General features: G+C 46.7%; 1 protein-coding gene across 2 annotated transcripts; it reads right to left on the bottom strand.

Moving 5' to 3' along the window:
- Positions 1 to 577: 577 nt before the first annotated feature.
- Positions 578 to 22,500, bottom strand: ehd3 (EH-domain containing 3). 2 transcript variants are annotated; one of them, XM_023840935.2, is made up of 7 exons: positions 22,286 to 22,500; positions 21,637 to 21,834; positions 19,455 to 19,631; positions 17,482 to 17,579; positions 6,751 to 7,163; positions 4,567 to 4,731; positions 578 to 3,475 (listed from the first exon to the last, which is right to left on the bottom strand). In XM_023840935.2, coding segments are annotated over exons 1-7 (1,581 nt in total). In that variant the 5' UTR covers positions 22,288 to 22,500; the 3' UTR covers positions 578 to 2,947. The 2 variants fall into 2 exon arrangements, with proteins under 2 accessions (XP_023696703.1, XP_023696702.1); XM_023840934.2 differs by having other exon boundaries at positions 21,637 to 22,500.
- Positions 22,501 to 23,405: the final 905 nt, after the last annotated feature.

Raw genomic sequence — 23,405 nt, 5'->3', positions numbered from 1 at the left:
TAATGGGACACTCAATAGAACAGAGATACTTTGTTAATCCCCAAGGGGTGTGAAACTCCAGTCCTGGGGGGCCGGAGCCCTGCAAATTCTTGGGTTTCCCCTCATTTAACACACCTGATTCAACTCCTTAGTTCTTTCCCTTTTCCAAAATAAATGATTCAGCTCATGACCTGTGTGGTAATTAGCACAAGGGCCTGTGGACATGCGACCATTCTGCCGAAGCCAAACTCAAACCGGCGATCTTCCGATCACAGGCACAGACGCGTAGCCCACCGCGCCACACGGCGCCCCACCGCTGACGGGGTGCTGTTCCAAATGGGCCATCTGTAAGCTACTGTATCCAGAGAGGATTAAATGAGAGCATTTGACGACACTCATTTGAAAGTTCCAACTGAGCTTCCAGTTAAAAGAATATTTTTATTAATATTAGGCTTCCAAGACACACACTTTTTGTGCTGACAAAAACGAAAAAGGCATCTTTGGCAAGGATTCCTTGTGTCAAGATTTCCCTGCGGAAATGTGATGCATTATCGGTAAAAAGGTCATTTTCCTCATCAGAAGACAACCAAAGGCAGAATCCATTTTAAATAACTTTATTACTATCGTTTAGTTTTCAAAGCAGAACCCCCGCATTCTAGGAATGTTTTCCCACCTGAATTCTTTTTACCATGGGGGGTGGTTACAGGAGACACATAATCAATAGCTTTGGATACAGGTCTGTTAAATACACGCACATGGGGTACTCGGGGGGAGGGGGGGATGAGCAGGCTGCACAGTGCTGAACTCTCACATCCAACACGAACAGAGACATCGCACAGAGAGCTTTGAGAAAATCAAAACCAAAAAAAAAAAATAAAAACCTAGCTTAGAGGTTCGATGGGGGTCCCATTTTGACTGATTGGCAGCGAAACCCAAAAGCCCTCGTGGAAGATCTGGAACTCGTCACCTGCAAATATGGCTACATTAGCACCCGCAGTTATTGTGCGAAACACTCGCCAATTCCCAGCCGAACGAAACCACCTTTAATCTGAATTTTCAGGAAAATTATCACAGCTGGCAGATGAAGGCTTCGATAAAGACAGCGTACAGCACAGGGTGACCCAGCTATCATCGTTAATAGTGATCTCAGCTTTGCGTGAGCAACTGCATTTATGAAACAGGATGTGGTTTCTGCAGAAGAGCACATGAAACCTTAATGCACTATAGATAGAGTGCGGCCAGGGATAAAGTTTCCTCCAGTTATATTTTTCTTGAATGGAAAAAAAATATATATCATGTCTCCTATCTGTATGGTTAGCATAAAACGCAGCAAACACGGTGCATGGTGCCCCCTGTTGGCAGCACAACACACAGCAGCAGCGGCTGTTTTGTGAAGATGTACTGCTGTGAGCGGTGATCTTGAAACAAAAATTATAAGATACTCCTCCCAAAATCTGTATGACATCATATTAAACATAGATCCCAAAATCCCTAAAGCCTTCAGGGACACCCACACCACTGAACTGTCACAGGACATTTACATTTTTTGCTATATTTTATTATCCCACATTGGTACACAGGCTACCAGTCATCAGTTGCAGTAGAATCTGGACTCTTGGGGAAGTTAGTAGTATAAGATTAACTTAAATGCAGCCATGTTACCATAACGACAGCACACGCTAAACAGGGAATCAACCCTCTCTCAGATTCGTAGAATAAATACATCTGAATTTGTCAACAAATCATTATCTTCGTGACAATTTTTAGCTGCTCGGGTGTTTGTACTACCTGGGAATGATGGGGTTTGCTGGCTGAGGACAAACAGAGACGGGATTCCAGCTGGAGTAATTCGGCAAAGGGCAATCAGGGAGAAATGGCAGCGTGACGTGCCAGGTCTAAAAATCTTACATAACTTGGATTTTACCTAGTGACTCATGGGGAGATGAAGAACGGCACAGCACACGCAGCTGAAAACTAGCAACAGTGTTTGAACAGGCAAGAGGTCTCTTCCGGAGGGCTAAAGTAGAAACTAGTTTGCATCGCATTTGTATAAATGTGGTTGATCGTCTGGCTTTACCCCCATATAAACAGCAAGCACAAGCAGGTACTGGACATGACATACAAGACATGAAATCCAAACTGGTATGGATCCCCCCCCACTTGATAGTCTGCCCACAACTCTTCTTACCAGCAAACTCAAGTTTAATCCTACAAGTACTCCACATATAATCGCAACACACTAAATATATAGGAACGTACAGTCGGAGGACACTAATCCTAGAAGGTACATTTCAGCATTAGACATTTAAAATTTTCAACTCTCTATAGTCCAACATGACAGCTATACAATTTAACAGTCTCTCTGTCTGGCTAGAAAGGCCTTGCATTTAGCACGCTGATGCAAGAAAAAAAAAAAAGTTACTAGACCTAATTCTTGGAAAAATAAGGGTTTGAGTCAGTACATTATTTCATTAAACTGTCTATCTAAGGTAATACCAGAGTAAGTCATAGTAGTAAGACAGAAGTGTGACATCTTTGCCCCCATAAAGCATGCCTTGGATCTCTCACGTGAAGGACACGATGACCGTTTAACAAACAGAAGGGCACAGAAAAGGGAAGCTTGTTTCTCCTCTGGGGGCGCTGTTCTCCAATTCCTGCTGAGCCATGTGCTGAGTCACCGAACTGCTACATGCAACCAAGAAAGGTTGTGGAAGAGTGTCGTGTAGGAGTCCATCACCCCCCCCCCCCGAATTCCCCCCACACCCCACCTCACTTAAACAGCAGGTCTCTCGCTCCCTGCTCATTTCCTATGAAGCATACTCCACAAAGCCCCCCCCCACCCAATTTTCTATTGAAGCACAGATGAGAGCCCATTCTGCTGATTCTATTGAACTGCTCCTTCACTGCACACTGCCCACACCTCCTTACCATCACCTCAATTCTCTCCGTTCCATCACCCCATGCCATTTTATTCTGGAATTTTCCTCTTAGAAGGAGGAACCAGGTGAGGTGGAAGTTCGCTGGGCAACTCGTGACCCTCAAGTTTGACCTTGATGAGGTGGTTGGCCAGGGCAAACTCTTCGTCGTCCAGCATGCCGTCCTTGTCGATATCCGCCAGTTTCCAGATCTTGCCCAACACTGTGTTTGGCAGCTTGGACTTGACCATCTCCTTCTTGGCATTAGCCCCCGTGACCTTGCCGTTGACAGGTGAGAGGGTGTAGAAGATCTCGTCGTACATCGGCTTGTCTCGTGCCACCACCCACTCCTGCTCGTCGATGCCCTCGCCGGCGCCCTCGCCGTAGCCGTGCCCAAACGGCCCGTTGAGTGTGCCATCAAAGGCTCCGCCCTTGACCACCTTGTTGGGCTGCTGGGTCTCCTCCTGTCTCACCAGAACCATCAGCTGGGCAATGTCATGGGCCAGCATGTCATCCACTAAATCCAGTAGTTTCATCTTCAGTGGCTGGAACTTGTTCAGGTCGTGAGACTGGAGTTGTTCCTTTAGTGAGGGCCAAATAAAATATGAACATAAACAGACGGCACTTCAGACTGTTGTTGCACGGATATCAGACTTACAACACATGTTGCTGTAATAAAAACCTTACAATGGACTGAAGCTATTAAAAGATAAAAAAAGAGTTATGCTACAATGGAACAGTGCCTCTTCAAACTCATTTCAGTTGCCCAGCTTTAAGGCTTGAGCACCTAGAGTCCATCTGTCATTCATCAACATTACATATGACTAATAAACAAAGAAGGCTAAAGTCAAATTCCCAGAAATTACGTCAAAAAAGAAAATCGAGTGTCTTTGTTGCGTATGCATGTTGCTTCTCTGCTTCTTAAGGAGACTAACTGAAGTCAAGGAAAATAAAAGCCAATAACCTCTCCTTTCAAAGTGTATTTCACAACCTGCAAGACAACTGTAATTTAACAGTCCCTTTGGCCAGGCTAGGAAGACCCTGCATTCAGCACAATGAGAAGACATAAGACTTACTTATAAAAAGGGGTTCATGTCAGTACTTTATTCTACCATAGAGTATGTTGGAATAATAGCAGTACATGAAACAGTAAGACTGCAGTGTGACACTGTGGTCTCGTATCTCTTATGTAAAGCAAGCAATAACAGTGCATCAAACACCAGGGAACGCAGCAGAAGCACCCGGTTCCTTCCCTTCTTTCTGGAAGCTGAATCGCGTACTGACTGCTGAATGCTACCGAACCTGCTCCTTCATAAGCTCCCGACTCCAGCGGATGGGGGACAAGCTGAAGAGACTGGACTGAAACAAGGAGGTCTAGAGCCCAGGACTTAAGTACAGCTCTGCTGTAAGGACAAATGAGGGATATTCTCAAAAGCAGAAGGTCCTGAACTGCCAATATCCTCTCATGGCGAAAAACATACCAATCAAACAGAACGCCGAGAATCACTAGACCGTGTGTAGACAGCAATGCACCATGTAGCCTTCAATATTTCAGGTGACCATCTAAGCGTTAAGTGTTGACATAAAGGGCTTGGAATTTTCTATGAGACACAGACAGAAAGTCCCTGGAGAAAGAACACCGGTGTTTCCAGTGCTTAGGAAGACCTTCTACCTGCATCTTCTTCAGGTTAGGGAAGTCCCCTGGGGAGATCTGGTGTTCTCGCTCGATGCGGCTGTAAATATCTCCAAGGCTATTGATCAGCTCCTTCTTCTTATTTTCCTTGCCAAATACTGATGGCATCTCCCTCTTCAGAGAGCTGATGATGTAGGCGTGAACCTGGAGGCACAGAGCAAAGCGAAGGAGAGAGGAGGCAAGGGTAAGTTACAGATGCAGATGCCCAGCCGGCCGTGAGACCTTTTCTCAAGTGATAAGCGCCTTTTGCATAGCTGTATGTTAACGTATTCTCTGGGAACCGTCTGTACTGCGAGTAAAACATTCCAGATTCCCAGCAGCCACTCAGCATCCATTAATTATGTGTTTGTTTGTTTTTGAGTATCATGCTGTGACGTAATTGTCTTCAGCTTCTTTAAGGACAGGCTGTCTCCAGAAAACATACTGAAGTTGTGCAACAAATGACAAAGGGATCAGGAAAAGATGCAAAAACAGCTGTTCGCAGTGGCAGAGACAACACAGGAAATCGCATACGATCAATAGCCATATTAATTGTGTACATTCTGGGTACTTTAATCCAAAGCGGCTGGACCTGGATGCATTGACCTTCTGGGGGGGGTTGATGGACTTGCCAGAGCCAAACCACTAACAGCTCTATAAAATTTAATATAACCTGACATGCATGGGGACGGCAGAGATGCTCCATAACTGTACACCTGCCAATCCCGTTCCATCATGAGCGAAGTACATCATGAGAGTGTTATTCCTGAACTGCTGACATCTGCAGAAGCAGAGAGTTCCTCACTCTGCCGGGGACTGAGAACGCCAGATCATGTCCTGTTCTGGTGTGACTGTGGGTGGGGGGCGGAGGGGGGGCAGAGGACATCTGCTAACAAGGGTGGTCAACAGCCCACAGTCTCATCAGAAGAAAAAAAAAAATTTGCAAAAACAAACAGCCTGCAAAACATACTGTAGGATCTGCCCTCAGTTCAGGGACACCAACGGTGTGGGGGCCCCGGCTGACCACGTGCGGGCCGCCCAGGGACGCGACCCGGCCTGACGAGCCCTTTCCTCTAACCCCGTGCGACAAAAACAGCGAGTACCGTGACAAGCTCTTCCTGGTGGGGCCCGCAGGGATTTTATGGCACAGTAGGTGGGGCCGCAGTTAAGGAAATGGACTCACCGCTACGTGGAAATAAATCATGGAGACGAGAGACTGCAGCAGCACACAGGAAAGACAAAAGACTCGGGCCAAGCTGTCTGGTATCACAAAATGAAAGCTGTGCAGTCTGCAGTCTGAGGTGCACGCTCTTGTTGGCAGATACTCTTGGTGTTTTGGTCCTGAGGTCCCCGATGGCTTTTTAAAGGACAATTGATATTCATTTATTTATTCCTGTTCTTCTGCCAGAGTGGAGAGGATAACTCTACCTGCACCAAGTGCAGGACACAAGGCTACAGAGGTCCCAGGAACCTCAGTATAACTAGCCTGGGTCTCTCAGTATATAGACACCACAGCACAAAACAGTGGTTTCTATGCAATCATGAAGCACAGAAGTTGATTGGATAGGTGCAAGAGTCCAGAGATACCTCTTTGTAATGCTGGTTGACGTTTTCAATGTACATATTTGCTTAAACAACTAACCCATGCCCGTGGCTCACACATGACAACAGAACACAATCCCATATTTCCAAACCCAATCAAAGCTTGGAGGCCCTATGGTCCTCATCTCAACGGTATAGTCTTCGCTTGTCATTCTTCAGTTCTACTGAATTGAAATAGCAGTTTTAAATAGCAGTACCTGCCAAACAAATGGATTTCCATATTAGAGACAGGTGGATGCGAACCATTCTAATGTGACCTGTGGACCATACTGGTAAAGGCTGGTTCCAGGATTACCGCTACAGAAGGCATCTACCCAACTTGGTGGTACAGACATCACTTTTCTCATGAAGCAGATGTACTGAGGCAATGAAGCACTAAGTAGTATGTTTCTTCTAAATCCTTCAACCTCTCAAAGGAAATATGCGTCATATGCATCCCCAGGCAGAAATATTAGGTAACGATAAGATTTTTTTCACAGAAGGCCTTCATCGTCTGCTATAACTGGGACCTTCCTCTAATCTTCCACTGTGAAGGTAAAGCCAAGGGTTGTCAAGATGTTCTGAGGTGGAGGAGGAGCTTACCTTGGCTAGCCGTGCCCTCTTAATGAGGTCATTGAGCTTCCGGAGAGCTGCGTTCCTGGGTAGAGATTGGATGTCCTTGAAGAGGTCCTGCTCCTCGGCCTCAAACAGCTTTCTGTTGTCTGGGATCAGAAGTGGATGCGACCAGAAGGATCCTATGTAGACACGGATGACCTCGGGCGTATTGACAATCTTGCCCAGCGACCACATGAGGGCACCATAGACCCTCATCAGCTGCTGCGTCTCAATCTGGTCGGCCTTGTTCAGCACCACGCGGATCTTGTCCTCGTGGTTCTTCAGGGCACGGATCACCTCGGAGAACTCGTCCGATATGTCCAGCTTGTGGGCGTCGAAGAGCAGAATGATTCGGTCCACACGCTCCGCGAACCACTCCAGGACCGCCGCAAAGTCGTAGCCTGGGATGATAAAGGGGCATGGGAGAAAGGACAAAAAGGGGAGGAAGGTCAAGGGTCAGCAAGTGCACATTCTTCCTGCTAATGAAGGACCCTTGAGGACAGGAGCAGTGTTTAGATAGAGGCATCCAACTGAGATATCGAGGGAAACGCAATGAATCCACAGGGATGTTGCGTAAGAGGCCTTTGCCCTGAAATGCAGATGTGTATGTAAACAACATGCTTGCGCTTGATATCTGCAGTGCTGCTGGCAGACCCCACGGGCCTGACGACACCGTCCACAATCTGTCCGAGCAGCTGTTCAATCACCAACAGCTTTTGGGCTTTAGCAGTTCACAAGCTCTGTTCTGGTCCACCCTCATAGTTCAGCACTACAGCAGAACAAAGTACTCATGGGACCGTCACATCGATGGATTTAAAAACACAACGTGGTGTGGACTCTCTACAACACAGGAGACGTCAACCGCTGCCCCCTGATAGGCTGGTATCCTCGGCGCACTGCAGAGAGCACTGCACTGTCCTCTCTCAGGTCAGTGTGATTCGACTAAATGGCCCCATAATCTAATGCAACTTGCTAGATTGTCAGGTATTCTAACCAGGAAAAAAATGGATTTCACAATCACAACAAAACTCATCTGTCCATTTCAAAACACTCTTGGGCCACAGTGCTATAAAATATAATGTAAGTTTATAGTCATAATTCCCATTGATATAAAAAAATATTTCTTTTGTTTTTGAAAAGACTGTTCTGATACTGCGTGTATGTGTGTAGCTCATTCCACTGTTAAATGTGGTGTATAAATTAAGCTATTCCTGGATGCGGGACATTGAATGAAAGCCGACCTTCGTGCGGCTGGCCTTTACATCTCCTTTCAGCTCCCTTGCTGACTACATCCAGTTTCGATCCTTGGCCTCATACCAGCTGGGAAACGCAGTCAAACAACCTTGCAGTCAAACTCGTCTCCCAGCTAAAGCACCGTCATGGCGCCTCTGCCGGCCTCGTACCATCGGCGTCAAAATACACGCGTGGATTTGGGGGGGGGGGGGGGGGGGAGAGGGAAGCGATGCTGACGCTGCAAGGCGACGTGCAACGAGAAGCGTCCGCGATGCTGATCTCGACTGATTCCAAACCATCTTCTGTTTGGAGCTTTGTGCTAATCAGTTCCCTTTAAATTTAAAAATTGCACAATAGAGTAAAGATGCTCACACCCTGGGAATTTGCTTTTTGTCCTTTGGACTTTCATGCTTGCATGGCCTTGGTTTCAGTTCTCCGATAGAGGAGTACCGTTCACACACAGACACACATCACTGACACCCAGCTGCCTGTGGAGTTACCCGACTTGCCGGCTTCGTCGTGCGAGCAGAACCGCTTCAGTCGTTCTTACCTGTGCGCCATGCACCATACCACCCGCCTGTCTGCTCTTTGAGAGAGTTCCAGGAAGGAGATCGGAGGTCAATTAGTGTGTTAATGGGTCAGATCAGCAGCATGTAGTGTGGCGTGAGCGGCCATTTTTCCTCAGGGAGATACCATCTCCGCAGAGGGGCCGTCCAAACACCATGGATTTAGATTCGGCGGTTCCACACAAGGCGTTATTGCGGCCTGCACTGCTCCAGGTGGACAGGGAAAGACCGAGTTACTCTGTGCGCTGAAAGGGACCTACTACACATCAGTTTCACTGCTTCAGAAAAGTGCAGCACTGGAACAACTGAAGCTGCGAGGGAAGCTTCACACTCAATATCGCCAAGGGTGTGTTAACTGTTACCTCATAGCAACACCATACTGGGGAAAAGATCTTCAGTCTCCCTATGCCTCAATACCATCCAGATGTTGTTCACACTTGTGTTGTATCCATGGCTAATTGGGACGAAAATCTTCCTTATGATGGAGAGACAAAGTCTAATTGGACGAGGAAACAGATGTTTGGATGAAAAAGGTGCTACTGGAGGCAGGACAATAACAGGCACGTAACTGTGAGTGGGGCGTGGCATTAGTGCAGAGATGTGAGAACAGGGAGGGGTTAATTTCTTGGGGGAAGGTTTTTTTTTTTTTCAGGGCTAGCTTAAAGCGAGGCAGCATCACCCTCTGCTATGCTGGGAATGTATCCCGAGAGCAGGGGCTTGGGCTGTGCCCTTCCACAAAAATACCTCCATACGGGCACCTATGCAGACAGCTATAGCCCTCTTCTTGTGCAACTGTACACAGGGGAGAAAGAAAAAGAACAAAAAAACAAACACAAAAAACAATGAAGGAAAGAACACATTAAAAGTGCATGTTACAGGGAAACTTGGACCTGTTGACTGTCCAGAGGTGGAAATTTCAGGTCCAGAAAGTACAAATCCAGACCAAGATTTTGTTTCAACCAGCCAGTTGAGTACTCTGTGAATGTTACTTTATACTCAGTTGGTTACTCATCTTGGTCTGGACTTGGACTTTCCACCTCTGCACCTCTCCGATACAAACCTCCACAGCACACCTAGGAAGTTTAAACCCAAGAATCAAAAAGGTGCAATTAACAAGACTTCCTGCCTTTCTTTATGACTATAGCAAATTTTTTGAAGGACCTATTCAAGCTTGAATTACAGAGCAGTAAAATGAGCACGATTCCGGCTCGTTATCAAACCGGCTGCAATTTCAATGTGGCCAAAGATAAAGGGAAAGAACATTAAAACAAAGCAATTCAGTGAATTCCCAGCAATAAGCGTGACACACTCATGTGTAGTCCTGCTCACAGGCAAAGGGTAAAATTTCAGGATACGCCCAACACCCAAGTGTAAGCTTAGGAGCCACGACTATCCTGATGACAATGCAGAGCTTGATCAACCTGCAAAAGGACAAAATGTGCTCGCAGTGCCAGACTGTACGTGCTGCAAGTAGCCTCATGTTTAAGGGCCTGGACTTCAAGCATCTGAAGACATTGCTGCCGAACAAGGTAAAGCCACACAAGAAACCGGAATTCCCGAAGAAAAAATGTCAACAGGTGCGAATGCTTAAACTGTAACAACCCGAGTCACTGGGTGAAAAGTGTCTGTTAAGCCTGAATAAGGTCTGACTCAGGATTCAGTGTCGATGCCTCACAGTTTAAGCCGCGAACAGCAGTCCCATGGATCTGCAGCCAGTTGGCCAGGAAACGTGAGATTTAATGTTGCAGCGTGGCAGAAGGCCACCTGTTTACGCTTGAAATCCAAGGCCTCGTTTGTTCTTTTTACCGGAAAGGGCCGAGCAGGACAGGCGACATGCTTTAAAGGCTGTTTCTGCGGTGCGAAGGGCTAGAGCTTGTGAAAGGAACCTAGTAACACCTTAATAGACGCGGTCGCCCGTCCAAGCGGGCCCCATTTATGGGGACTCTCTGCATGCAGCCTCCCGGGGAAGCGGCATGATCTGTTTATTTGTGAAAGTTCTCTCCCTGCCTGCCCACCGTGTCACGTTACTGACTTACTCAGCAGAAATAGGGCTCGCGCGCTTCCACATCTTACGCACATCCTGCTTATACAGCCGCATATTACTGCAGGTATGGGGGGGAATATGTCACCCACTGAACCCCACTCCAGCATTACAGAGCAGCACCTTAGACCAGTGTTTCCCAATTCGGGTCCTCAGGGACCCACAGCCGGTCCGTGTTTTAGCTCCCTCCGAGTTCCCTGCCAGACAGTCCATATTTCTGCAGAAACGCAGACCATCTGCAAGAACCTGAGAACCGGATTGGGAAACACAGCCTTAGACAACTATACTGCAAGTCAAAGTCATAATTATTAAAAAATCTCATGTGGGAAACCTCTAAACAAACCACTCAGTGGTGTGGAGTTTCACTTGAAAATGGGATGTACTGCATCTATATCACCGGACTGACACATTACTAAAATGTTCCATTTCAAATACCTTCCTAAAACTGGTTCCGGCAGTATGGGCAATATGGCAACAAGCAGGCCGTAACAGGTCAAGATAAGATCTTTATAAACCCCCCTCCCCCAAAGGGACATTTTTGTTGTTCAGCATGATTAATGAATATAAATAAATTCCATGAAGACCTGCTGCTGAGCTGAAGGCGTTAAACTAGTTAAAACGGGCTTAACTTTGGAATCAGCAGGACGGGGCCGATGACATCAGCAGTGTCACCCGCCTAGGTCTTCCCAGTGACCTTCCTCACCTCCTTCACGCTGTAATTCTGCAGAGCCTCCATTGTGACTTATGACCACACTCGCAGCGTTGATGGTCGAGGGTTCACACTGTAATTCTGCAGAGCCTCCATTGTGACTTATGACCACACTCGCAGCGTTGATGGTCGAGGGTTCACACTGTAATTCTGCAGAGCCTCCACTTACGACCACACTCGCGCAACATTGATGGTTGAGGGATGCCACTGAACAGGCGTGTATAAAATTGTTTCCTGACACACAAAACAAGTTCAAGGTACCAAATAAGAAATCAATTCAGAAAAAAAAAGTAGCAAAGGACAGTATTGGGCACTGATCGGCTCTGTGGGTTATAGTCAATGCTATAGAAATGTAAATAAGACTATTAAACAGTGGATGACACAAAAACAGTCATTTGCAGCTACTTAATACTCATTTTTTATTATGCTGGGGTGATAAAATTAAAAAGCAGCCCTTAAAGGGGCATGTCAAGGCCGACCCCCCCACCCTTCAAGTATTTTGTCCCCGATGCGCCTTCTTATCCGGGGACAACGAGCATGCGGGAATACGGACACACCCAGCACACAGATGGCTAAATTACATCGGATCGGAGGTCGGTCTGAAGAGCAAATGCATTCTGCTCTTTTAACCCACAGACCTGACATGCTCTTTGCCGGGCGAACGGAAATTTTTAGATAATCGGGAAGTAGGCAATGGGTCAAATCTGGGTTCTGCATGCCGATACAAAAACAGAACTACAGCCACCAAACAAAAATCTACTTCTGCTACAAAATAACCATCCCGTAACACTACAGACAAACTAAAATCCATGCAGCACCACACAGATGCCACCATAAATGCTAAATACAGGGGAGATTCAGCCATGTGCAGGTTATGGGATGAGGAAGTCTGAGCTCTGTTCACTGGTCAAAGCACCAATGTAAGCAAACACTCCTGTTTTTTTCCCCCCCCCCCCCCATCTCCTGAAGTGAGAGTATTCCTACAGGTAGTCCGGGCATGAGGCAGGAAGATGTGCATAGTCTGTATTCTGATGAATATTCCTCTCTAGCCTCCCCTGCGTCGGCTTCCCCCATGCAAGAGGAGGGTGTGATGCCACATGACTCAGCATGCTTAGCCTAGCCGCGCATAACGATGGCTAAGGTAGCCATCTCTCAGGCTTCCAGGGTCTCTCAGGCTTCCAGGGTCTCTCAGGCTTCCAGGGTCTCTCAGGCTTCCAGGGTCTCTCAGGCTTCCAGGGTCTCTCAGGGTCTCCCGTCATCCAGCCCAAGGTCTTCAGCACGCCTCTCCCGATTAGTCAGACTCGGTAGCTTTGATCTCGAGGTGCAGATCTGACTCGCCAAAGCCCCACCATGTAGGACAAATACTTCACAGGAGCCCATGAGCTTCCAGGCTGCCCTCTAATGAGGAGCCAGGGGTCCAGGATGGTGCTAAACTCGACCCTAACAGGGCATCGCTAATGAGAGACAGGGGCTCGTCAGGGTGCCTCTGAGGCCTGCAGAGGTTCCAGTAGGGGTCTGCAAAAATGCAGCATGCCCAGACCAACTAGGCTGTATCTGGGTCATGCCCCACAGAACCGGAGAACCTCACTGGTGGCAGATTAGCGCGTGCGACAGAAGCACGGTTCTTTTGATGTTTTTGGTATCTGCATCGTGAGAAACATCATGTGTATGTCATGTACATAAAATGAGAATCACACAGATGTGTGTGTCAATCACATTAAATGCAACTAACAATGTATGGAAAAACTAAAACACACACTTCTTGGCTCTACTGTGGACTTCACTATACAAATGAAGGTAGAACATTATGAAATATGAATGCCTGAAGCACAAACCCAGCCCCGTGCTGTCATGGCATTTGAAGGGTTCTGGCGTGATGAATTGCACAATGGTAAAGATGACAAACGGCTGATGTGAACAAATCTGCCTAGGTGTCAAATCCACTTGACATCAAACAAGCCACCGGGAAGCAAAACGGAACCAATTAACTTTTGAACTGGCTAAGGCTGGCCCAAGTAACTGCACTCATCTGATCTGCTATTCGAATAAATCGGGCTACTAGGAAACTCCTCTAGAAGGAAACCCTTTAAACTGACGCGTCCGGCCAGCGCCGCAGTGACTGCGCTTGTGTTACCCGAGTCTCACAGCTGCGAGAATCTGCCCTAATCCCCCCCATCCCCTCCAGCTCCCAGCGGGGGTGGTTTCAGAGGGTCGGGGAAACAGACACACAGCCAAAGGAAACTGCTGATGCCCCAGGATGGGGGGGGGGGGGACAATTACTGAGGGTGGCCCCAGCATATGATGGACTTAGCCTGGAAGCAGGAATTGAGTAAGCATGCGTGAAACAGAGCGATACGGGAAGGAGGATCTGCTGGCTGTTTCTGCTGGTTCCCCCCACCCAACCTAAAAAGCGACGTAGAAGGTCCTGCCTGACAGACGGCTTCGAAGCCACCAGCCCCACCCAACCACATGTAATTTAATGCAAAAGGTAAAATTAATAAGACCTGAAGAATGAATCACGATGGTGAGGTTTGGCTGGGTGACACACCGCCCCCCCCACCCCCCCACGGGTGAGAGACAGAGGTCCTCCTGGTGTGCGTGCGCACCATCTGTGCCAAGAAGTTTTCCCCTCCAACTTATTTTCCTTTGGTTTCAGATGACAGACTCCCCCCCCCCCCCCTCTCTTTTTCCATCTACATCCTGCGGGACGCATCCAGAGCGACAGCGAGCAGCAAAGCACGGGATGCAGCCTCCGTCGCTGCGGCTCCAAAACCATGCGGGGCAAGGCGACTCTAATGCCTTAAAAAGAACAGAACCGTCGCCCCCGTGTCTGCAGAAGGTACAGATCCCAAACAAGCTGACTTCAGAGCACCTCGCCCTCCAAGTCTCGACTCACCGTTGGACAGGATGTTCAGAGGGCGGCAGCGTGAGTCGCATTAAATCACAAGCAGCCACATGCATATGACTGGTTGCCCCCTGATGCCCTTCCACACCCCCAATTACCACTTGCTGGCTTGCAGATGGTGCCTTACAGGCCTACAGTCACTGCAAGGAGAACAGTGCTGGGTTGGCAGATCCAGCCTTCCTCTTGTTGCAGCAACACAGGCAAGTAATACTGAATAAACAACCATAGTCACAAACCTGATAACAACAACAATGGTTACCAACGTAAGAGGAACCTTTCCGATCGGCCAGCAACTGCCACCCCACGAGCCGGACCTGGGAACAAACCGGTAACACTAGTCAAAATGATCACTGAGAAGAGATAAAATGGCAAAGCACTTTAGCGAACAACCAGTGACGCCTTTTAGGGAAACGATCAATTTGCACAACAGAGTTACCTTTGGTCAGCTGGCTGGCATGGGATTTTCAATTCGAAGCAAGTCGGGACACACATGCACATGCACTTACATGTATGTACTTTTTCTTGCCCTGTAAACAGTCTATAGGGTTTGCAAACTACCCAACGCTTTTGATGTAGCAAATTTTAGGTTTATAATGGAAAAACACAGATCTACCGTAACATCTCTCGTGTGAGCGTGAGAGTGTGAAAGTGCGAGTGTCACGCCAGACGCGTGAGAGTTGGCAGCCCTGCCACAAGCTTCTCATCTACATCTCATATTTCTGGCAGCCATTTGGGACACGGTCTATATATTCATCGCAATTACACTGAAGTAAAAACATAAACCTACCAACCTTAAGACAGGCCACTATTGGCATCAGCTGTACGTCGCTGTGTATCTAGTGGCTGCTAGATAAAGAAATATAAAAAAATATATATAAATGTACAGAAGTGCTGACAGAGCCGATACTTCTGTACAGTAAAAGGCTGCTGAAGAATGGTGAGCTGCTGGACATCTTGACCACAGATTGGAGTACCTCTCAGCCTGGGAGAGAGAGAACATCTAAACAGCTTGAAAGCTGGGCCATTTCCAAGCAACCCTGAGAATGTAGAGAAGTCGTACAACGATGACGTGCTGTAGGGCGACAGCTTAAAGTACAGCGTGCTGGCGGTCGTCAGAGTGCTTCCTGGCAGAGACGCGATTCAGTCTGCTGGAAGGAGGACGGGGGAAAGACGCGACGTTACTCATCTGGGCCCTCCCGTCGTGGGACAGAGGAACAGCGCGGGCCATTGTTCTCACGGTGCCAACACCCGCGGGCTGCCATGTGCCTCACAGTAAGCGAGGAGGCGAGGCAGCAGAGGCAGAAACATGACCACGGGCAAACGGACGGACTTTTCCAGATGAAGAATGTGCACATTTACAGTTTTGGAACGTCTGGCATGGGGAGGCGGGACCAGACTCCTAACCGTGTTCCAGCTAGTTAGCAGGACTGGTGCATAACGGGTTAAGAGAGACTCTGCCAATGAGGCCAGGGCAGAAACTCAATCCCAGACCCACACGGATCATGGAGCCCGAAGACAGCAGAGACGGCCTTGTCTTTGCATTTCCCCCAGTCAGAAAGGGATGGACTCTCTCACAACTATCTCACAACAAATGTTCCTCTCTGAGCTGGTATCTTAACTTCCACAAGGGTAACTGATCGAATCTTATTATAATACAGTAACAAGCATTCCAACTGAACATTAACTGAAACTGAATCATTCGCCTTTTACCTTATTAATAATGCATATTTAGTTTCATCCATCCATTTTCCAGTTGTTAATCCTGATCAGAGTTGTGGGAAAACGCCTGGAGCCCATTCCAGGCAGCTCGGGGCACAAGGCTGGGGTGCATCCTGGCTGGAATGCCAGTCCCTCACAGGACACGCACACACACACACACAGACAAACACACATGCACACGACACCTTGCCAGTTCACCTAAATGTATGTCATTAGACTAAATAGCTGGAAGACAGCCGTGCAGCACAGGAGAAGCATCCAAACACCACACCCAAGAAAACAGCGGTAGGATTTCAAATCCCAGCCCCGAGGTGCAAGGAAACCACACCAGTGCTTATTAAGCAGTTAAGTAAATTAAAATGATTGTAATTGTCTTAATCGACAAGTTTAGTTTATTAGCCAGCGGCATCATACAATTTCTAGAGAGAATTCCACCCTTCCTTCAGTTTTGTGCACCAACAAAAACCCGAAAAAAAACTAAGGGAAATTTCGCATGACGCAGTGAACGCTGCCACCATTGTTACATCACTGGTTACTTCATTGGTTCCCACTGGCTGACAGCAGGCAGTGAGTGACACTGAACAATAAACACACTGACCAGCCGTTTAAAGGCCTTGCTTCACCCATCACCAGTAAATACGGCCGTATGGGAATGTCATGCTATTGGAACACGGGCGAGTGCGGCAGCTGAGAAATGAAAAGCAGAAAGTTATGCGACTGGGGAGGAAACGCATTTGGCGGATTATGATGATGAATTATCATAATGAATAATGTTTTAGCCAAACTCAACTCTCCCAGCCCATACAAAGTTACAAAACAAAAAACTCTGTGATGCAAGAGGGAGAAATTCCAGAAAATAAAGGGACACTTCTTTCCTTCAGTCAGACGTACAACAATACCCTTTAGATACATATAAAACTCTGAGAGAACTTGAGTTTGGACCCAGTAATTTCAACGTGTATCCCCAAAGATAGGCCTTACAACATCATCTGTTGTAAAAAAATACAAATAAAAAAGTCCTTCACAAGTACAGGCGACAAAGTCTTATTCAGGCAGTTGAAACCTGGGGCAACATTCCTGTAAAGACTCATGCGTAGTTCAAGCCAAATAGAATGTATATGTAAATACCAAATGGTGACTATTGTTAGTCATTTCCCCAAGCAGACCATCATAGGCTTAGGCTCAGTCTCCTAGTGCCGACATGAGCTACATTAAATCCACTTATAGCAACTGAGAAAATAGCCTCCTTGAGAATCCTGTGCAGCCTATAGGTGCACAGCAGGTAATGGACCTCTGGAAACAACATGTAAAGCAGATGTTGGATGCAAATCCTCTCGCTGCTCCCCTGAGAATGAGACTGCAAACCCCCTTCATTCCTTCTACATAAGCAGAGCCGCTGGTGTCCGCAGTTTGGCATAGAACGTGCGCTCATCTGTCCCACATATGTTATAAGACAAATGGCCAAGCGTCAGGAGATTGGCCAGCCTCGATGCAGGGCCAAGGACGAGGCTGGCAAACCGCGGGGGACCGGCGAGACGGGGCCCACCTCTGCTGATCCTCTGCTTCTCGCCGGACAGGATCCCTGGGGTGTCGATGACGCTGATGCTCTCCAGCACAGGGTTGGGCAGCTGGGCGCAGACAAACCTGCGGGGAGATGAACACAGGGACAGCTCATCCACACGCGTGTAAACCGGGTTCAGTCAGTCCAACCCGTATAAGAAGCCAGAGCTGCAACACTGTCTGTGCTTATTCATACACTGGAGCGATTAAGGGCCGTAGCACACAGCCCAGCCTGTAGAGGGGGCTGCTCTCTCTTGCATGCAGCACAGCACATACAGCTGTATGGAATTACCCTCCTGCACATCATCCAAAGGGCAGAAAAAAGACTTACTATTCCTGAGCCTATAAAGAGAAGATGCTCTATTAATACAACCTCCAATAAGGGCTTAATAGCCCAGCATCTAAATGGCCAAAACACCCACAGCAAACCTGCAAACTGAAAGCAAGCTTGCAAACCACAGCACAGGAAATAATACCAACATTGCTGAGAGAGATCTGACTGAAATACGTCTCACTGCATGCAGCGATATACTGCTTACTTGGCACATTAGAGCGTAAGCCTTCCACATTAGGCTTGTGGAGCTTCAGTTAGAGAGCCAAACCACAGTCTTGACTCTCATGCATGGCCTCTACTATACCTCGTTTATGACCCATATGATATCCTTGTCAGAACAATAATTACAGTACAAGTCCCGGACCGCATGCAAACATTTCCTGTACTGGGTGATTTCCAGTTGTCATGCCGCATGCGTGCGCGGTGCTAAAATGCACGTTTGGCAGCATGACCTTTTGCAATGACGCTGCTGCAGCAGGCCCACGCAGAGCCACTCACTGTAAACAGGCATGCTCCCCGGGAGGGGGGGGGGGGTGTTAATCCGGACTGACAGCAGCAGGAGGGCATATACAGAGGAATTCTGGGAATGTGAGCACAGGTTCAAGAATCCTCACCGCGACGTGAGAGCACCCTAACGCTAGCTGCGGGTTGTGAGGACGAAGCTGAGTCCCAGAGTGTGACGCTTCTACCGGGGGGGGGGGGGGCATCCAGCCTGCACTGACTGTTAATGCGGCAGATGCCGGAGCACCTTTATCTTGGGCCCCCACTCCCAGCAAAGGGTTCTCAGATACTGATTTGAAAGAAGAATACATCATATACCTAAAATGACATATACCATTTAATAGAAATGGTTATACCAGGGCATTGGACAGCAGATATGACAACTGCCAGACTATCGGCATAACAGTCCATGCCCTAAGTAACCAGTCCCCCTATAATAATAATAATAATAATAATAATAATAATAAATAATAATACATAATAATAATAATAATGTGTACTCAGCTCTCCAAAAATGTGGTTAAAACACAAAACACAAACTACAGCTATTTCCAGCATACCAGGAATAGCACTGACAACCAAGCACATACCGTACCATGTGAATTATTAATCACTTTAAACATCGTCACCAGAAACCACGAGTACGGCATTTTTTTGAATGTCCTGCACTCCAGTCGGCCGGGTAATCTTCTAAGGGTGCCTTTTTCTAAGGGTGTTGTTGTGTTTCCCAGTTCCACCTTTGTACGGGAACCAGAATTCAAAGTACAAGAGCCGAAGCGTCTGGGTGATAAACACTCAACTGCACAGCAAAGCCGAGACCCAAATGAAAAAGATGGCGGAATGGCGACTTGGAAAACCTCAAGCACAGCAACTTAACTTTTTTTTAAATTTAAAAGTACAACTTTTAAACAAATAATTTTGAAAGCATTTTTGGACCATTTAAAAAGATAACGCGAAAAAAAAAAAACTCTTACTCAACACACTAGCAGGGAATCACACCAGAAATACATTTTTCTCCATTTCGCAAAAAGACTGAAAACTTGAGGAAGGGAAAAGCTTTATTCCCCCTCCCCCCTCCCCAGGTCCCCGTTGCCCGAGGGACTGCAGAAGGCACCAGGTCGCACCTGTTGAGGAAGGCGTTCCCGAAGGCGTTGAGCTTGCGGAATGGCTTCTTGGGGTCCACGACCAGGGCGTTCCCAGGGATCAGCCCTTCCACGTCGCCATGCATCACGGCGATGAAGGAGTCCGTCGTGGGCTCCGGCCCAATCCGCATGCCGGGGAAGTCCTGCTCCAGAAGGTACCTAAGACGGGAACAGGTTACCTGCCGTTACTGGAAAATATACCCCAATTAACATTCATTAGCCATCTCTGGAAGGAAACAAACACCAAAACAACACATGCTACTTATGCATTTATGTAGATTCAAACCCACGATGCCGGAGATGCAATTCCATAAGCAGCCGTTTTACTATAATACGGCCAAACTGAATTATAAGCAATGCATTATTAAACACATCAGACAAGCTGACCAGAAACAAACACGTCCATTTACTTCCATTCTACGTTGTGACATTATACTGGACAAGGTCCTCAGTTTGCATATTAAATTCAGCTGTCACTTTGAACTGCAGGCCCGGAAATTCAAAGCAGACCAGGGAGATCCTGTCTGGAGCTTGCAGGGTGCCCGGGCCACGCCAATAGCCCCTCCCCAGAGAAAAGCAAATCAGCACCTTACTGCTGGCCCAGTCGACACCGAGATTCTACACTCCTCATTAATAATAGACTCTGGGAAGAACTGCAGGTAACTGAAGAGGCTGCACTCGTTCACCTTGATGTTGCGATGACTTCACAAGGTCCACATGACATTTTGTTATTCCTGTCCATCTCTAAAGCCGCTTACCCTGGCAGGGATCGTGGTCACTTAATTATACGACATTTAAAAACTTTAATTCCCAGCTCAGCAGATTTTCTTACCCCTAAGCAACTTAAAAGGTTTTACACTTCATTGATACGGCTGAATGGTTTTCTGAAACATTTTAACTTTAACTTAGAGTTCATCCTTGGAAAACATAATAGGGTTCAGTGGAATTTTGGGAACTGTCAAAATTGTCCCCAGCCCTGTGTCCTGATCATTATGAAACCACATTCCCCACAAGGGACTCGCATCTGCACAGGTATGCGAATATGCGATGAAGGCGTGACATTTTCTTACAGCCCCCGTGGGTATCAGAGATTCTGCTAATTACAAGGCAGCTCAGGAACAGACGGAGTGCTTCACTGCATGATGTACCCAAGAAGATGCACCACTGTAAAGTTTAGTGGTTCATTTAAAGGCACTGAGTGGGGAAACACCAGACATGACTGTATGTTTACAGCAGTCCAAATTGCCTTGTAAAGAGCCAGACCAACTACATAGCTGAAGACCAGGAACCAAATCGGCAGGTGACCAGAATTCCATCTCCCTGCTTTTGGTTGTCTGGTCCTGTTCTTGTTGCTCTGGAAGCCGCCGGACTATTTACAACGAGGGCAGAAAGAAATCATGTGCTTTTTTTTTCCATTCTGCAACAAACAGCAAGCAAAGGCTGTATGACGACATCAAAGAATCGAAACCTTGTGGATGATTCACTACACAAACCGCGCCCACCGACAACCTCAAGGATGCAGAGATCAAATGGCCGCCAGACCTAAAACACCCTGATATCTCCCAGTAAACACTGTCTGGTGATTACCACAAACACAATGGCTGCTATGTGACAAATACCCTGCCCAGTCACTGTAGTCATTAGTCTACAAAAAGGATAAATCAAAGAGAAAATGCAAAATGTCAGCCACGATCTAGGCAATTCCTAGGTCAGAAATAATCCCAGCTGTGTGAAGAATTTTAGTGAGACCTACGTGGAACAGGGAACACTGAACTGAGTGAACTCAAAGTTTACAAGCACTAAAACGAATCCGGTCCCTTAGATGTGAAAAGCTACATCTGTTTCTGAAGTGTTTGTGAAGTCAATCAAAAACAGAGATGTCAATTCAACCGAAACGAATGCCAGGTCTGAATCTGCATAGACATTAGCAAGTGATAAACAGTGATTAACAGACTTAACTTCACTGAAATACTTGATCAAATAGAAATGAATAGAAATAGAAATGCAGCCGACATTTCAGTTGTCAAATGGACTCAAGGAGCAGTTGGGCTGGCTTCATCTATGATGTCATACGATGCTAAATAAGGACGATTTCTGTTTGCCTTCTGCCCTGCCCTTCTAAAATGCTCCATCACAGAGCCCCTGCATTTGATGATGAACGTACCGGATGAAGCTGGTCTTCCCGGTGGAGTACTGCCCCACCAGCAGTACCATGGGCTTGTTGTCGAAGTCTGCATCTTCTAGGGCGGGTGAGTGGAACTCGTGGAATTTGTAGTGTTCCTCCAAAGGTAACAGTTTGGTTTTGTACAGCTTCTTGAGTCCATCGCTGACTGTCTGAAACACCTCAGGATCCTTCTTCCTCCTGTCATCATTACCCAACCAGCTGAACATGATGCAAATTCTACAATACACAACGCAATTCTCTATAAAGAATCCTAATTTGCCGTTTTCCCCCAAGAAAACTAAAAAAACAAAAATGAACTTCGTATAAAGAAACTGTCAACTGTACTATATTTTCCTTAATTCCTTTAGTGGATGGAAATTTCTAAGTATTTTTTTCATTTCAATCATAACACAGCTTGCATAAAATATTCTCTTCGTTGAAGGCGTTTCTTTCCAGGTCTTTAAGGCCAAGCAAGAAATAAAAATACATGCAAACGCCTTCTGCGCGGACGTCAAAGCTTGCTTGATATTTACATGCACATTGAAAACAACAAGTCGGCTAATGCAGGACGTTCATTCAAAATTCAGCTAGAGGAATAATCCAACAGCTGCACGGAGCTAAAGAGCAAGCGATGGAAACGTCTTCTTACATTAGAATATTGCTGCTGGTCTTCAGTGAACCTACAAAATACTGATTAAAACAACAAATCTGCCCTAAAATAAAAGGTTTTACTACTACTGTTTGAACCGCTGCGTGGTACGCCGTCTGAACGCAGGTTTCCCAGTCTCTCCCAGTGCCGCAGATTTAAATGTCCGTGCTTCGTGAAACCCGACACGACCGGAAATGCCCAACTACTGGCAAAGTCCCACCCAGCGGATGGATGGGCTGAAGCTTGTTAACGGCAATGCCATTTTGACTGATAGCCAGGATTCGGTGTAGCGCCCCTTGCGGAAATGCAAATATGCAACTGACGCATGCTTGGCATTGAAAATTGCTACGTAATCAGATGCGAACAGGCCATATGCGTGTTATGTGTATTTGCGCCTACCTTGATCTATGTATATATCAGCGAAATAACTGGATATAAACAAGGATGCTCAAGGAGGAATCATTACTTAAAATAAGTATATTAATGGTTTTAGGCTGCATAGCTACCTCTAACCCCCTAACCTTTGAATTAGTTGTGCTCATTTTATTCTGCTTATAAATGTAATGTGCTGGCCTGTCATGTTATGACCAGTCCTGATCGATTAATTTCCATTTTTAGAAGGAAGTATGCGTGTAGTCATCTCTGTATAATCAGTATCGCTGACTACAAACCTCTGTTATTGTACTTAATACGGAAATATAACACTGCTCAGGGGCACCATTAGAGATTGTGGTCCCCATGGAAGCATATCCTACACTATCGAAAAAAGAAATGGTACAACTCGGGTAGTTTTGTTCTCCAAGGTACAAACAACGTGCATGAAATTAATCAATAGTATTGCGACAGGGAAGATATTTCTTCTTCTTTGACACATCTTCCTAAACTCGTTTACTTTTTCGGGTACTGGTATTATGAATTTATACTAATATTTTTGAACTTCATAAAAAATATGTGTTCAGTATTCACGGTCATTGCAATACATTTTATAAACAGAAAGACATTTACTCGATCGTAAACATCAGCACTGTCGATTAACGTGTTTGTTACCGCCAGAGGTCGCTAGTGTACAAGGTATAAATCTTCCCTCAGCTCACTTGCAAGGACGTTAAAGGGCTACAGT

This window comes from Paramormyrops kingsleyae, chromosome 19 (assembly GCF_048594095.1).
Source record: "Paramormyrops kingsleyae isolate MSU_618 chromosome 19, PKINGS_0.4, whole genome shotgun sequence".
Classification (NCBI taxonomy): Eukaryota; Metazoa; Chordata; class Actinopteri; order Osteoglossiformes; family Mormyridae; genus Paramormyrops; species Paramormyrops kingsleyae.
Note: the sequence above shows the minus strand (reverse complement) of the source record. Positions and strands in the feature narration are given on the sequence as shown.